General features: G+C 34.2%; 1 protein-coding gene across 1 annotated transcript in view; it reads left to right on the top strand.

Moving 5' to 3' along the window:
- LOC306849031 (FERM domain-containing protein 3-like) overlaps positions 1–11,755 on the top strand; it is a gene marked incomplete at both ends in the record, with an annotated part of 53,073 nt that extends 41,318 nt beyond the window's left edge. Inside the window, 4 exons of the mRNA XM_079383882.1 lie at positions 994–1,068; positions 1,154–1,222; positions 2,047–2,171; positions 11,103–11,755. Coding sequence (XP_079240008.1) covers positions 994–1,068; positions 1,154–1,222; positions 2,047–2,171; positions 11,103–11,755 — 922 coding nt within the window. The remainder of the gene's footprint in view (positions 1–993; positions 1,069–1,153; positions 1,223–2,046; positions 2,172–11,102) is intronic.
- Between the last annotated feature and the right edge of the window lie 6,110 nt (positions 11,756–17,865).

Here is a 17,865-nt window from a genome sequence, read left to right as displayed (position 1 = left end):
GTGTTATGATGTCACACAAAACAAAAAATCTGGCGATATCAACATAACAGAGTATTCGGTAACACTTTACATTAGTTAACAATAGTTAACAACATTAGTAAACATTACTTCTACAGCATTTATTAATCATAGTACATGTTAGTTTCAGCATTTACTAATGCATTATTAAAATCACAAGTTGTGTTTGTTAACATTATTTAATGCACTGTGAACTAACATGAATGAACAATGAACAACTGTATTTTCATTAACTAACAATAACACAAATTTATAAATGGTGTAATAAATGCATTGTTCATTGTTTGTTAATGTTAGTTAATACATTAACTAATGTTAACAAATGACATCTTATTGTAAAGTATTACAGAGTATTCTTATAGTATTGTTAAAGTCAAATTTCAGTTAAATTTCTTATTATACCATTGATATATATTATATCAATGAAAGCTTTAAGCATATATTTTTTAAATCGATTTTGCATTCCACACTAACAGTTACATCTTTACATCTTTCTAATAATGTGATTAAGTTGTGGATCCTGGTAATTATATCAGTATGAGGTCATGGGGACAAACGCAGCACACAGATGGCACGGTTTGCTGAGAATGATCCTGATATAAGTGCCTCGATGTCTTTCTCTGTCTCTAGTTACTCCGTGTGAGTGGTGTCACGTTACTGTTGAAATCCCTTTAATTAAGAGCCTAAATGCCAGCCAGACAGCAGGCCTGCCTCTGTCAAACACACATCTCTTCATATTAACACACACACATCAGTCAGTCAATCACAAGCTGCTTTTATTGCTCAGGCCACACTGTAGGAGAAAAGCTGCAGAACTGATTTAAATATAGTAAAATGGATTAAACAGAAATGACAACATTGCATTTTTTTTTTGGCAGCAGAATTAAAAAATGCAATTGCAACAAGTTTGAATATGAACGTAGTTGATGCAAACCGTTGGTTACTGTTTGGTTAACTGCTTTTTTTCTGATTTAGATGTGCAAAGTCCAGTCAGATAAAGACTGTGTCCAGCAGCAATATATTTTTCAAGGGAAGCAGATTTCGCTACAGGTGAGATTGTGCAGTGATCTGGTGGAAGTAAACTGAAAGTCAGACATGCTGGTATTTAATATTATTGCTTCTGGTTTGATTTCAGTGGTCGGGTGGCTAAAGAAGTGATTGAAGCCAGTTCAAAGATTCAGCGAGAACCTCCGGTTGTATACAGGTCAGCCTCCATTTATATACGTATTGTATATCCTACTGTGTCTAGTCCACACTTCACTCACTTCAGGTCATGGAAATCAGGCTGGTTTAAAAAGGCCACAATATACATTTAGCTTTTTTTTTTTTGTCCACTTATTAGCTTAGTTAACGTTTCTTGCGGGGGAAATTTTTTTTGTGGCTGTTTCCCACCCTTGCAATTAAACAAGCTATTTTTGACTCTGTTTTTTATGCTTATGTATGTATGCAGTGACAAAGGTAAATAATAAATGCATTTTAAAGTGATACCAGCAACACTTACGGAATGGAGAAGTCAAAATAATCAGAAAGTGGAGCTGACAAGCATAATAATACTTTTTATTTTGCCAGCATTTTTCAGCACACAGGCCTTCATCAAGGCTGAAAGATTGCATGCAAAAAAAAAACTTGTTTAAATAAACATAAGACAATAAAAAGTTGCGGTAACACTTTGTTTTAAGTTCCAATTCTCACTATGCTTATTACTAGCATATTGGCTGTTTATTAGTACTTATAAAGCATATATTAATTATTCTGCATGACTATATTTTAGATCCCTTAATCTGACCACTTACCAAAACGTAACAACTACCTTGCTAACTATTAATAAGCAGCAAATTATGTGTTTGTTGAGTTAATATTTAGAATTGGACCTTAAAGTCTTATATTGTGACCATGATATTAGTCTACATCATAAATCTACATCAATCAAATTCTTTTTGTTAAACACTACTCTTTTTTTTAATGATTTCACTTTCACTTCAGAAGTTCATGTTTTAACATTTTTGTCTTTTTCTATGGTTGTTTCAGGTCTCAGTTTGGTCAAAGCAGGAGCTTTACTTCGCTCAGTCATAAACAGCTGATAATGAACATGGAGCCTCTTCTACCAGCACTGAGCTCCAGCAGGGAAAACAGAGACTCCTCCGCAGACAACGGTAACACGCCGGCATACATACACACCTGAACAGTGCACCTTTCTCCACTGTAAAGATCTTTAACCCCTAAACAAATGAAAAGTACTTGTAAAAATGCTAACAAATATGATCATGATCCATTCACATGAGACACTAGTCACATTATTATTCTAGCAAACTGTTTTTATTCTACAAGAAGGTGAAATGCCTCATGACCAACATTTTCACCAGATAAATTTAGTTTTATTTTTTTTATTATTTTTTTTGGGTCATACATTTTGTTATGCACTCCCTGGCCACTTTATTAGGTACACCTGTTCAACTGCTCATTAAGGCAAATGTGTAATCAGCTCAATCACAGCAGCAACTCAATGCATTTAGGCATGTAGACATGGTCAGGATTATCTGCTGAAGTTCAAACCAAGCATCAGAATGGGAAAGAAAGGAGATTTATGTGACTTTGAACGTGGCATGATTGTTTGTGCCAGATGGGCTGGTCTGAGTATTTCAAAAACTGCTGATCCACTGGGATTTACATGCACAACCGTCTCTAGGGTTTACAGAGAATTGTCTGAAAAAGAGAATATATTTATTGAAGGCAATTCTGTGGGCAAAAATGTCCTGTTGAAGCTAGAAGTCAGGCTACAGTTCGCAGAGGCTCATCAAAACTGGACAATAGAAGATTGGAAAAGGTTGTCTGGTCTGATATATCCGGCAGTGTATATTATTTAAGTTATCACAGAAAGTTATTTATTTATTTATTTACTTAATATTTATTTCTAGAAAAAAAAAAGCTAAATCAGAGGTGGAAAAAACAACATCTGAAGGCTGAGCACCTCCTTTTACTGACTTTAAAAAATATATAATTTTATAAGTCTTCCTTTCCCTCACTTTTTTAAATAAATAAGTCCTCTATTATCAGATACTTTTGGTCACAGAATAAATTGATCCTGGGTGACAAACATGCCTGTGATTAGTATATTTCAACCACGGCATCAGTAACTAAATACATTCGTTCTAATGTGATCCCAGTAAGTATCACCTTTGTATATTTTGAATGAAAAAATGACCTAGTGCACCTTTAAAACAGACAGTGTCACCAGGTATAACACCCTCAGTTCTCCGGGGATCTGTTAGGATTGAGCCGATGAGATGCTGGTATCTGTGGAGACTCCAATCAGAGCTTTAAAAATACTTGTGAATCTCCCTGCAGACGTCATGTTAGCAGTGATTAATACGAGACCTGCCCAGGCTTGAGCTGTCGGAGGTGTGCATTAAAGCAATGACACATGATACACATGATTATGAGGACTGAAGATGCTGGTTTATTGAAGTCTGTAAACTGAATCAATTAGCTGTTTAAACCAGAATAATTCAGGTGGAGTGAACTAGAGCGTTTCATGAAGGGGTCTAGTCATGTAATGAAGCCGTAGTGTCCGTGTGAGGAGATCTGAGGCTGGTTCATCAATGCTAAGCCCTTCACAGATCCAGTTACCAGAGGACAGGACAAGCTTTTTAGGACTGAATGTCACACTGGCACTTCTCAGACGTTCCCTGTTCATCCTGTTTGAAAACAATGTGCTTGCTAAAACAGACATCACTACTACACTATAAAAGTTGGGAAAAAATAACCTTTACCATAAAAATAAAGTAGCAACATTTTCAATTTGGCAGACTGGACTTATATTTACTGTAAAAATGCATATTTGATTAACTGATCTAATAGTACTCTTCCAACCTACTGAAGTACTACAGTCAGTTTTTAACTTTTTACTGACAGCCACCTTAAAAACAGTTGGTAAATATAAACTCACATGAAGAATAAAAGTTTATCACAAGCTTTTCCGCAATACTAATACATAGAATGTGCACAGTGTCATTCAAGCAAATACAAAACAATTAAGGTAACACAAATGACAGTAAAGCAATAAATATTAAGAAGAAACAGTTATTTCAAGGAATAATCATTTTAAGTGTCACACAGGGAATTCTGGGAATTATAAGATGTCTTGTTATTGTTCATTTCCAAACTTTAGAAATTTGTGTATTTTACTAAATTACATTAAATGTCTCATTCGATTAATTATTATTTTTTTTTTTCCCTTATATGTTAAGGAAACTTGCTGTTAACCATTATCAGGTTTAGGGAACACATATTCACTAATAAATATTAACAAACTCCTAATTTGCTAATAGTTAGTAAGGTAGTTGTTAAGTTTAGGTATGAGGTAGAGATTAAGTAATGTAAAATATGGTCATGCAGAATAAGGTATTACTATGTGCTTTATAAGTACAGTTAATAGGCATGCTAATATGCAACTAGTTAATAGTGAGAATTGGTCCTTAAAACAAAGTGTTACCATTTTTACAGTGCACTATTGATCATTGATCAACTAGTTTATTTGACTAATTTTAAACTTAAATTCGAGAGAAATGCAGTTTAAATCGATATACCTACTTGTATATTTGATTTATTTTTCTATTTCATTGTTTTGGTATAATTTGTAAAACTCTGTTTCGGTTTCCACCCTGGAGACAGTGTCATACTTGAAAACCTGGCTTCTCTTTGGTGCAATGAATCTTTCAGCATAATGCTAAAGAAGCTTCTGGCTTTTTAGAGTGGTAATTTACTACTCTAGCATGTGACATCAACATGGCTTTTGATTCAAATGAACCATTTGTTGGCTCACCTCTTAGATATTAGAGTGGCATTCCAAATAACACAGTCTATTAGATCACTTCTTCTCGTTCTGATCTTTCCAGACATGCCTTTAACTGCTGTAGGGAGTTGATTTGTTAGATTAGACAGCGTTAATGCTGATCTGATTTGCATGAGAAATATTTAACTTGACTTTGAGTCTCACACCATGTTGTTGTTGTTTCGCACCACAACAGTTCATTTAGTTTCCATACTGATATTAATTTATTTCTTCTGTAAAACGCTAAAAGAGAAGTTTAGCAGAATGTGCAAGCTACTGTTTTCCATACCATGAAAGTGGATGGTGATTTTATGCTCCCAAACAGAAAAGAAACAACATAATTGTATAAATGCATAAATTATATAAATCCATGCAATAAGCTTTGTGTGAGGAGCAGACAAAATTTAAGACATTATGAGTTCTCAAGTCTCATTTGTAGCCATACAAACTTTCCATTTACTTGTGAGAGCCAATGGCGAAAAAGGAGTGTGCATAATAGGATTGAATATGCGCTTGTGGTGTGCTTCAAATATTACAAGTAAAATAAAAATAAAAACCTTACTTGCAGATAATATAATGTTGTATTTGTGTATTTGAAGAGAGACACTTTCATGACTGTTTCTTAACACAATTAAGTACGCTTAAAAATATGCGCTTTGAATTAGTCAAATTTAAACTTTTTCTTTAGAAGTACATTTTAAAGTGTTGTTTTAATAAACTACTGTTGCACTTTATGTATACTTTTTATATTTGTTGAGTGACATAGTAAAGTACATGTAAAGTACTTAATTATAACTTTAACTGTAGTGTGTTATTGAAATATTACAATTAAAGTTAATATACAGTCATGGCCAAAAATTTCAGCACCCTTGGTTAATATAGTCATAGAAGGCTGTGAAAATTAATCTGTATTGTTAATCCTTTTGATCTTTTATTTAAAAAAATCACAAAAACTAACCTTTCATTGGATAATAAGAATTTAAAATGGGGGGAAACATCTTTATGAAATAAATGTTTTTCTCAAATACACGTTGGACACAATTATTGGCACCCCTAGAAATTCTTAAGAGTAAAATATCTCTGAAGTATATTCCCATTCATATTCACAATTTTGAGCACTCCAGGGTGATTATGAACATGAAATTATCCAGCCATGGCTTCCTTTTTCACAGAAATATAAATAGGAGGGAAAACAAAGCCCAAATTCCCTTAATCATCCATCACAATGAGACAAAACTAAGAATATATGTCTGATGTGCAGCAAAAGATAATTGAGCTTCACAAATTAGTGAAGTGGCTTTAAGAAAAGAGCTAGAGCAGTGAAAATTCCCATTTCCACCATCAGAGCAATAATTAAGAATTTCCAATCAACATAAAATGTTATGAAACCACCTGGAAGTGGACGTGTGTCTATATCGTCCTAATGCACGGTGAGGAGGAGAGTTTGGGTGGACAAAGACTTTCCAAGGACCACAGCTGGAGAATTGCAGAAAATAGTTGAGTCTCGGGGTCAGAAAACCTTTAAAAATAATTGTCAAACAGCCCCTACATCACCACATGTTGTTTGGTAGGGTTTCAAGAAAAATTCTAAAACAAACTCCAGCATATTCAGTTATCAGACACAACTGGAACTTCAAATGGGACTGGCTTCTATGGTCAGATGAAACTAAAAAATTTATTTTTGGCCATGACTGTATTTAAAATATACTAAATTGCAACCTCATTACAAATATCTAATTGCATATGTAAATAAATTATATACAAGTTCCAATAGCAATGACATTAAAGTATATTTTAGTTTAAAATAAAGGCTTGACAGTACATTCAGCATTACACTTTAAATAGTTTCAAAGATTATAGAAGTAATTATGAAATTACATATAAAGATGCACTTAAGTCTGACTTAAGTGTATCAAAAAAGCACTGTTGAGTTCAGCTACTAGCATTTAATAAACTATAATACATTTTCATTTAATTGCAAATAATGTGCAAGTAAGTGTCCAAAATCATTAAACTGAGTTCTTACATTATTTCTGTAACAAACTGCACTTCTTTTTCACATGGAAGTGCCTCATTATGAACTCAGTTTTACCTGTTTTTTAAAGAAAAGAAGGGACAAGTTGAAAATGTTTGTGGTAATCCACATTATGCTTAAAATACTACCAATTGAGTTTAACTTGTACTAAACCCAGAATATTCCTTTAACTGAACACAAAATGAGATTTGTGAGTTTCGGTGGAGGGGAACATTATTCTGCTCTGTTATCCCTTTAATATCTGGTCATGAGGTATTAATGAAATAATAAAAGGAGTCAGAGGTTGTTCCAGATACGTGTGATGTCTGCTGGCTGTACTGTACTCCGGACTGGATCTTTTCACCATAATCAGCCGCTGTGATTAGCAAAGCCTTGTGCTATGATCGATGCTGTATAAATAGCTCATCCTGCATTTTTGGCTGATCCGGCCCCTAATGCCCCGACTTTGTTCACATATCCGCTATCTGGTGAAGTAAAGGGGCCGGCAGGACCCCATCCTATGAGCCTTAACCCATCCAGAAGAGTCAGGGACAGTGTTTGACTGTTCATTAAAGCCAGCAGGAGCCGTGAGTTTGAGGTGGATTGAGGGGGAGGTGTTGATATGGAGGTTCTCGGAGAGCAGGGAGAGCATGTGGTGGGTTGTGAGGAAGGTCTGCGGGAGGAGGATGTAGATGAGGTTCTGGATGAATGTTTGGAGGAGCGAGGAGACGCCATGCGCTGTCAGGTGAAGATCACCACACGTCACAACCTGCAGCTCCGCATGGCCAACTACACAGCGAGAGACGTCTACGTGCGGCTGCTCAGCCACGGAGACCGCATCTCAGGAACCGGTACGGAAGCTTCCCGAATCCTGCTGAAATCATGATTTAACAAAACTAGCATCTGATAACGGTGATTGTACAGATGGACTAGATGCGAGATCATTTCTACTTCATTTCTTCATTGAATAGAAATTTGACCTCAATCTGAAAACTCATGCCAAAATGAACATTTTGTCATCCTTTACTTACTCATATGGCTCCAAAGTTGGGAAAAAATTGTTGTTTTGAAAATGGACAAATTTTATATTTTTGTACCAACATTTTTCAAAATATCTTTTTTTTTTTATGTTCTGCAGAAAAAAGTAAATCATACAGCTTTGGAATGACATGAGGATGAGTAAATGATGACAGGCAGATCATTTTTGGTTGAACTATTCTTATAAGGCTGCAGAAAACACTTGACTCCAATGGGGGTAGGTTAACAATGAAATAACTGACCAAATTAAACACTAAACTTCTTAAGAGAATTAATTTTCAAAAATGATAATTCTGTCATCATTTACTCACCCTCATGTCATTCCAAACCCGTATGAATTTCTCTCTTCTGTTGAGCAAAAAATAATATATTTTGAAGAATGAAACAGTTAGCCAGTTACAGTATGTTCTTTCCATAATACTGAAACACAATTAATTACTAAACCACAACATTGTAGTAAAATAGTGTAGTCATTATATTATTATTTCAGGAGCTCAGGTTTTCACAACAAGGACAGATTTATATTTTTGTTAAATGATAATACATAGTAATTTATAAATGGCTTAATATTTGGTTTCTTTTTGCACATTCTTATCAACTAAAATGCTATTTTCAGCAACTAAACTTAGTAAAATTGAGTGAATGTGACATGAAATAATGACTCATTTATTTATTTATTTATATATATATATACACTATATTGCCAAAAGTATTGGATAAGCATATTCTAGGGAATTGTGTGGTTCTAATTTTATTGCAACAGTTTGGACAGAAAAATAAATGCAATTTATAAAATAAATAAATCTAGTTCTTTATACTTTGAAACACAATAGGAGGGGAGGGCATGTCAACTTTTGTGTCAAGTGACATTTTTCTCTTTTCTTTTATGTCTTTCAAGAGAATCTCCCTCAGATTTAGTTATTGTTGCATCTAACTGTTGCCATGGTAGCCATGATGGTCTGTTGCTAGTGACGACTGTTTCCTCCTCCTGGGTTAAATGGCTCTTTATGTGTCACTATGGTGACATTTTCTCTTTGCCCATATGCCTGCATCTACTGACTTGAGTGTGTTTCTGTGTAAGCTGTTCAATTGATAACTCATGATTATCCAATTAATTTGACTGATATTATATTTCGGAACTGTTAAGCGGCTGTCAGTGCTGATGCCTTGAAATCTGGTACATCCTGTCAATGAGGGATCAATTAATGAATGCTTTTCATCTAACAATCCAGTTGTTTTCTGAAGAGATGTGCGTTATTTTTCGACAGTATGTTAAATGTCATGGTGAAATGAGAGGATGGTTAGGTCAGAGGACATTGCAGAGCTCTGTGTGTGTTAGAGAATAGTTGCATGGAGAAGCATCGACGTCACGGACAACTTAGCCAGGAGACTTGTCTTAATCCACACTAGTCAGGCAGCTGGGTCTATATTTAGACCGGTGTTCTGTCGATTTGTGCTACCCTGACAGATTTTCCTACCTCCCATTAAAACAGTAGATAGTACAATTCGACAACGACAAATGCTACCTGTTAAATTATGATTTATTAATGTCTACACCTACCACAACCCTAAACCTACCCTTACAGTAATGCAAATACAGTAATTATGTGTTATATTCGCAGTGGGATACAGCTACCGGAAAACAACAATAAATAATTTTTTGTGTGTTTTATTGACGTCTACACTTACCACAACCCTAAACCTACCCTTACAGTAATGCAGATGCATTAAATATTGTTGTTCAGCGTGAGAAAAAGGATGAAATATTGATGTGCGCATGCGCAGTGAACCCCGGTAGGAAAATCTGACGGGTAGTATAAAATGTCAGGGTATAAAATTTCACCGGACTTGTCCATATAACAGGCTACAGCCGTGCCTCTCAACTGCTGGATAAACACACATACAACATATACACGAGAAGAGCAATAGATGTGAAATATTTAGATCATTTCTTTAAAGTGTGTTATTGTATTCTCCCTCTCTCTCTCTCTCGCTAAACATTTCATAACTTGAAATAAAAGTTACTAAAATGAACTGAAAATGAATTATTTTATTTCATCTAGTTGCATTACTAACACAAATAAAAATTAAACACAAATTAAAAAAACTGAACAAAACTATATATATAAATTTTTAATAAACAAAGATTAATACAAATGACAAAAGCATACAATTAAATGACACAAATTAAAATTAAAACCTAAAAAAAAAAACAGTATAAAGAGTAAAACCTAATTCAAAATAGTAATAAAAACTACTAATATGTTTTGTGCCAAACCTGTTATATTCCAAATGTTTTGGGATTTAATTTGACTGGTTTTTAGTGCACAAAATGTCCTTATTAATATTATTATTAATATTCTTATTAATCATTAGTATTCTTAGTATCAGTATTACTAAATCATTATTATTAGTAGTATTAGTATGAATATTAATAAGCATTAGTATTCTTGGTATTATTATTAATATCCTTCTAAGTATTAATATTACTAATCAGTAGTGTTACCAATTATTAGTATTCTTAGAATTAGTTCTAGTTAGAATTATTTGTATTAGTATTATTATAGTATTGTGTTTGTGTGTGTGTGTGTCTGTCTGTGTGTGTGTGTGTGTGTGTGTGTGTGTGTGTGTGTGTGTGTGAAAAAGGAGCTGCAAAAATAAAATGTAAATTCACATTTTAAAAATCTATTCATTCTAATGGTGATAAATGGGGACGTGCAATGCTATTGTTTTTTATATACTGTATATAGATTTGGGATTTGTTTTTATTTTTTTTTATTTTAAAAGCTCTTTTAAAATGTTGCTTTCAACACATAAAATAATGACAAATCTATCAAATACTATGTATACATTCAAGTCAACAGTGTTTCCCAATAATGACCCATATGTTCTTCAGGAAATGTTAAAATATCCATGAAAAATTCATTTTAAAGAGACAGTTCACCCCCCCCCAAAAAAATAAGAAAATTCTGTCATCATTTACTCAGAAGGTATTTTAAAGAATTAGGGTGACCAAACACTTAATGGTCCCCATTGACTTCCATAGTATTTGTTTCCATTCTTTGGAAGTTAGTGTGGACCAGCAACTGTTTGGTCACCCACATTCTTCATAAAATGATGACAACATTTTCATTTTTGGGTGAACTGTCCTTTTAAGGGTGAACTTTCAGTGATTAACACAACCAGTTGTTCACTCCGCAGGGCTCTCGGCTTTGAAAGACTCGGTTCATCTGTCCCCACTGAAACCATCGGTCACTCCTGAGGAGGCGGAGATGGATGAGAGGGAAAACCACGTTCAAGACAGACGCGAAGACGAGGCGGCCAACAGGACGAGAGCGGATGAGGAAAGGAGAAAGATACACGTAGACCATGAAGATGAAGCGTGCGCGGCTCTCACCATATCTGACACAGCGTACAGCCCGTGTGCCAGCATGGTGCCCACGCCGGTGGAGGAGAGCCAGGGCGGCCTAGACTTGCTGTTCCAGAGTCCCGCGCGCCTGCTGAAGGAGCTGCATGCCGACCCAGAGATGCAGCTGGAGCTCCAGGCCGAGAGGGAGAGGGAAGTGGCCAGAGAGGTGTTGGGTCAGTCGCTGTGCAGCCCGTCGAGTGGACGACAGCAGGTGCAGGCGTGTCTGCGCAGTGCCGCCCGTCTGGTGGTAATGGCCACGGGTCTCCTCATGATTCTGCTGCCCCTGCTGCTTGTGCTGCTGGAGTCGGACCTGGACATCTCGTTCCTGCATGACATCCGACAGACGCCCGAGTTTGAGCAGTTCCATTACGAGTACTACTGCCCCCTGCGCCGCTGGTTCCTCTGCAAACTGGAACTCATGACGGAGCAGCTCTGGGGAGACTGAGGCTCGGCGGGAAATACAGGGAACTGGGGGCGGGAATATAATGAACAGGACAGGTTTGCTCTCCTACATCACATGGTTTATTCATTCACATCTTTTGCGGATCACGCCGATACATTCTCGTAGCAGTAATGGAGGCAGTTTTCTAGCGGTTGCGCTGTAGTTGTCTATTGTTTTAGCCATAGCGTTAGACAGCAGACAGCAGCAAGGGCCTTTAAATGATTCATTAAAGCTGTATGACAAGCACAGCTTTGGTAGAAATGCATTGGAATACCATACATTTCAACAATGATGATGGATGCTTTTTCAATATCTTCATTCATTTCATCTGCCTGTTGTCATAAACTTAAAAAAGAGTGTCAGTCAGGGTCCAAAATTAACTTTTTGTCCTACATTTAAATAGTGAGTGAATTTTCTGGACATAAATTATTTTATTTTTATTTATTTTACAAGTTTTTTTGTTTTCGTTTTGGTGTTCCTATGACTATTAATAAGCCCCCATTTCTTTATATAAACAGTCCTATGTTTTTTGGAAAGAAATCAATACTTTTATTCAGTAAGGGTGCATTAAATTGAAGAAAAGTAACAGTAAGGATATTTATTATATTACAGAAGATTTAAACACTGTACATCTATACATCAAAGAATCCTAAAAATAGATTGGTTTTTAAAAACAATAAAAATAAAAAGCAGCACAACAGTTTTCAACAACAACAATAATAATAATGATAATAATAAATGTTATTATTAAAATTCAGCTTTGATCACAGGAATAAATACAATTTTAAAACATATCCAAAGGAAATAGCTTCTTTAAACTGTAATAACATTTAACAGTATTACTGTTAATGTAAACTCTTTTACTCTAACAGTAATACTCTTTTAAATGGACTCTATGACTTTGTTTCTCTTGTTTCGCTGGCTAAACAGCAGAAATGTTATGCCACATGGCCTCCAAGCTTAATGTGTCATAGTTAAATTTTTGACTGACGTTAAAGTTGTTAGAAGATTTTTCTTTTGTAGACTATTTGTACAGTATCTCTTTGATTTGATTCACTTATAATCAGTGAGGGTCACTGTTTAAACGAGTTAGGTTAACTGGCCTGTAAAACAGTTTACTTATATACCAAAGCCAATTTTCATTTACATTTGATGCTTGTCAAAGTTAATTGTGGACCCTGATGCTGGTTTGAGTGTGAAATCCTGTATAAACACATATGAAGAAGAGTTCATTTCAAATGATTTGATTTCTTTGACTCAGTCAACCTCCATAACAACACAAATTATGCACGTCAAATGTAGAAGAGGCACAGACAGGTAATGAGCTCAGACCCGCTTCCCTAAATCAAGACTTATTTTCTTAAAAATTAAATCACAGCTATTAAGACGAGCAGATTCTGACCTCATAACACTGTATTGGAATAAATCTCTGCCTCTTGCAGAGCAACACACACAGATATAAGAGAGAGGGCAAGCTATACATGCTAAAACTTAATATCTGTTTTTAAAATTTTATAAATTTTTATGTGACGCTTACAGTTACTTATATTTTTCAGCAAAAAAAAAGCTTAAGTTATGTTATTTAAACTGATTTAAACTAAAAAGTAGGTGGTATAGAAGTGAAATATTTTTTATTATCACCAACAATTTACCTTAAAATGCTGTGCTGTGTTTTTATATAGAATAGCACAAAGTATAAAACATTTTTTTTTCTTTTTCAGATTTCATGAGATGTAATAGCAGGTTGCTAGTACATTTGAGAGGCTCTTAACTGTTCACTGCAATCACACAACATACATGAACACAAAATACATAAAAAAGATTCATGAAACCGCCACAAATCCAAATATTTCACATATTAAAAAAAAAAACTTATGTTGTGTTAATATCATTTTGTGGAAGTCAAACAATTGAACGTATTCAAACAATGAAAGTGCAGCTAATAAAATTTAATTTATAAACCATGTCCATCTGGCCCCAAAAAATGAAACTACATTTCATTTGCACAACTGCCTTTTATTTTTGACATTTTTGTATTATTATTTTTTTATTATTATTATTTATTGGTAATGCAGGCTGTTTTGTATGGAAGCTTATTTCCGCCACAGAATAAAATAAATAAAAGGGTAATTGCAACTATTTACCTTTTCTGCCTTTTTTTTCCCTCAGAATTCTGAGTTCATATCTCATAATTCTGCCTTCAGAATTGCGAGATACAAATTTGAGAACAAATTTCTTAATTACAAGATACATACTCGCCAATTTAAGGAAAAGTGTCTAAATTGTGAAATATAAACTCGCAAATTTGAAGAAAAGAGGCTAAATTGTTAGATATAACCTCACAAATTAGAGGAAAAGAGGCTAAATTGTGAAATATAAACTCGCAAATTTGAGGAAACGAGTCTGAATGGTTAGATATAAACTCACAAATTTGAGGAAAAGAGTCTGAATGTTGAGATATAAACTCACAAATTTGAGAAAAAGAGTCTGAATGGTGAGATATTAACTCGCAGATTTGAGGAAAAGAGTCTGAATGGTGAGATATAAACTCGCAAATTTGAGGAAAAGAGTCTGAATGGTGAGATATAAACTCGCAAATTTGAGGAAAAGAGTCTGAATGGTGAGATATAAACTCGCAAATTTGAGGAAAAGAGTCTGAATGGTGAGATATAAATCACAAATTTGAGGAAAAGAGTCTGAATGATGAGATATAAATCACAAATTTGAGGAAAAGAGTCTGAATGGTGAGATATAAACTCGCAAATTTGAGGAAAAGAGTCTGAATGGTGAGATATAAATCACAAATTTGAGGAAAAGAGTCTGAATGGTGAGATATGAACTTGCAAATTTGAGGAAAAGAGTCTGAATGGTGAGATATAAACTCGCAAATTTGAGGAAAAGAGTCTGAATGGTGAGATATAAACTCACAAATTTGAGGAAAAGAGTCTGAATGGTGAGATATAAACTTGCAAATTTGAGGAAAAGAGTCTGAATGGTGAGATATAAACTGACAAATTTGAGGAAAAGAGTCTGAATGGTGAGATATAAACTCACAAATTTGAGGAAAAGAGTCTGAATGGTGAGATATAAACTTGCAAATTTGAGGAAAAGAGTCTGAATGGTGAGATATAAACTGACAAATTTGAGGAAAAGTGTCTGAATGGTGAGATATAAACGGACAAATTTGAGGAAAAGAGTCTGAATGGTGAGATATAAACTCGCAAATTTGAGGAAAAGAGTCTGAATGGTGAGATATAAACTGACAAATTTGAGGAAAAGAGTCTGAATGGTGAGATATAAACTCACAAATTTGAGGAAAAGAGTCTGAATGGTGAGATATAAACTTGCAAATTTGAGGAAAAGAGTCTGAATGGTGAGATATAAACTGACAAATTTGAGGAAAAGAGTCTGAATGGTAAGATATAAACTGACAAATTTGAGGAAAAGAGTCTGAATGGTGAGATATAAACGGACAAATTTGAGGAAAAGAGTCTGAATGGTTAGATATAAACTCACAAATTTGAGGAAAAGATACAATAAATTAGTAAAATGAAAATTAAAAATTCTGAGAAAAAAAATACCTTTATTTATTTATTATTTTAATTCCGTGGAAGGAAAAAAGCTTCCATAGTTTTGACTCAATAATCAGTGTAGGGTTTCAGTTATTTATGCAGAACATGTTTGATTTTTTGATTGAAACATGAAATGTGTTTTTGTCCCTACTTAACTTCTCTTTGGATATCAAGTTTTTTTTTGTTTTTTCTTTTAGTTATATGCCCATGCAGGGCCTTGCACTTCCATACTGCATTTACAACACTGGCATTTTGCATAATGCCAAACCTGAAGAATCTGTGAAGACTTGCTCCATTTACTCTTTTTATGTATTTAATTAAATCAAAGCTAGTACATGACCTGATTACATTTGCGTTTCCTTCAGAGGTCCAGGATGAGACTGATGTCTTCCGGACTGGCCGGCTCACAACGCTGCACATTAACTAATCAAATTAACATGGCTACTTGTGATGCAAATCTGATGTGACGTCACATCTGTTGCTGAGGTGATAGCAAAAGGGCTAATGGCACATTTTTGTCAATGCATCACGCTCAACAGAGTTGTAGTTTGAATCCAGTTCAACATAAACCCAGATCACTGACATTTACTGTCTAACTGCAGGTGGCGCTCTCAGGAACGAATGTCAAATACTGAAGGATCTTTATTTTCTGATAAAAAAATAAAACAAAACAAATATGCATATTAGCATACAGGCATTTATATAGCTACGATACCACAAAGTAAATATTTGATTGCTATTGTATGTTGTTTGTGGCTCGTGTGGTCGATATTCATAAAGGCTCATATTTATTCACCATTACAACGTGTGCATCATCAAATCAGAACCATACTGCATTCACATCAGTATTCATCAATGTAAATTAATAGAACTTTTTTCTGATATATCATGAATAAATTTTTTTTTTTTTTAAGATTATACTGTATACACTACCAGTCAAAACCTTGGACACAGTTAACTGAATTTATGTTATGATTTGTCATAAATTGTTAATGTTAATTTGTATGTAAATGTAATTATCATAAATACATACATGTTTTTACATTGCACTTTAATTTTAAAAAATACCGGCATGTAATTACATATTTAATTATGTTCTGTAATTATATCTATAATTACAATGTTTTTTTGCTAAACAACATTAACACAATAAGTACATTTGTAATTCATTAATTAATTTATTACTTATTTGAAGCATGTAATAGTTAGAAACACTTAAAGTGGGATGTAATATTTGATTAATTTTAAACAATTTTGATCTACTGTCTAATTGGATAAATGCTCTGTAAAATTTCAAGTCGTAGCCAATAGTAACAGAAAATGTAAATTTGATTTAAATTTGATTTGTTTTTATTTAATGCCATGCTATTTGGTCACTACGTAATTCCTACACTTCCATTTGCGTTCTTTCATAGTTTTAATGACTAATTAATTTATGATTAACATTAAAAAAGTGTGACCAAACTTTTCTCCGGTAGTGAAAACATCCACATAAACTGAAAGTAGATGTGTACATTAAAACACAGACTAGTTCTCTTTGAGTTCCTCACATCTGCATGTAAAACATCTGTAAATACTGTGAAAAGGAAACGTCATCTCTCAAGTGTCTGACCTCGTGTATTCAGCTAGCTCATCTAAGTCTTACTTGTACAGTATATGATCATATAGGACTATGAAAGGGACATGAAGGCTTTATTCTATTGTGTTGCGTTCAGGTTTCTCTGGACTTTCAGCTCAGGGTTGAGTCATATTTATTGATAAATTTATGAAGCAGCCAATAATAGAAATACAACATTGATGCTTTGTTCTGATGCTGCTGTCAATGTCGTGGTTCTCATTATAATAAAATCCTCACATATGTGGAAAATGTAAATAATAGATAGTCATGCTTTGTGCTTTAATGTGTGTTATCATGACCAATGAAAGCAGAGAAGCAGTGGCCACATTCAATCGATCTGCTAGAGGAAGCCTGAGCTTCGGGTTGATTGAATTTGCCCATTAACCTGAACATCTCTTATCATATATCGTAGTGTGGCAAAATATAGATGTCCAAACTCATTTTAATTGGTCAGAGGGTGAACATATTTCATATAGCTTTCAGAAATGTCATGCACTGGAATTTGTGTTTATTGTTTTTGTAGCCTTGCTATTCTGTTGCATGATGGGACACCAAGACTAATTTAACCGATTCCTTTGTTATATGTTTGGTAGAACTGTGATCTTATTTGCCTGCACACATACAAAACTGAACACTGATAGAAATGGAACTTCAAAAGACTTATTTTAAGTGTTTTTTTGTTTTGTCTTGTTTTTATCCCAGCATTTGTTGACTGAGCAACACATTGTCATGTTTTCAAATGTTCATTAGTTATTAACGTTTCTGGTGAATTCTTACAAAGCCTTTAAAGAACGCCATATCAGGGTTATAATGCACCCCCCAAAAAAATATATATATTTTGCTAAATATTAATTTGCATTATTAGTATTAAGAAAATGAGACTAATTTAACATTGTGAAAAGAAAAAAATAAATATTATGCAG

This window comes from Barbus barbus (genome assembly GCF_936440315.1).
Source record: "Barbus barbus genome assembly, chromosome: 29".
In the NCBI taxonomy this organism is placed as follows: domain Eukaryota; kingdom Metazoa; phylum Chordata; class Actinopteri; order Cypriniformes; family Cyprinidae; genus Barbus; species Barbus barbus.
The sequence above is the reverse complement of the archived record's forward strand: the minus strand, read 5'-3'. Positions and strand labels throughout refer to the sequence as shown.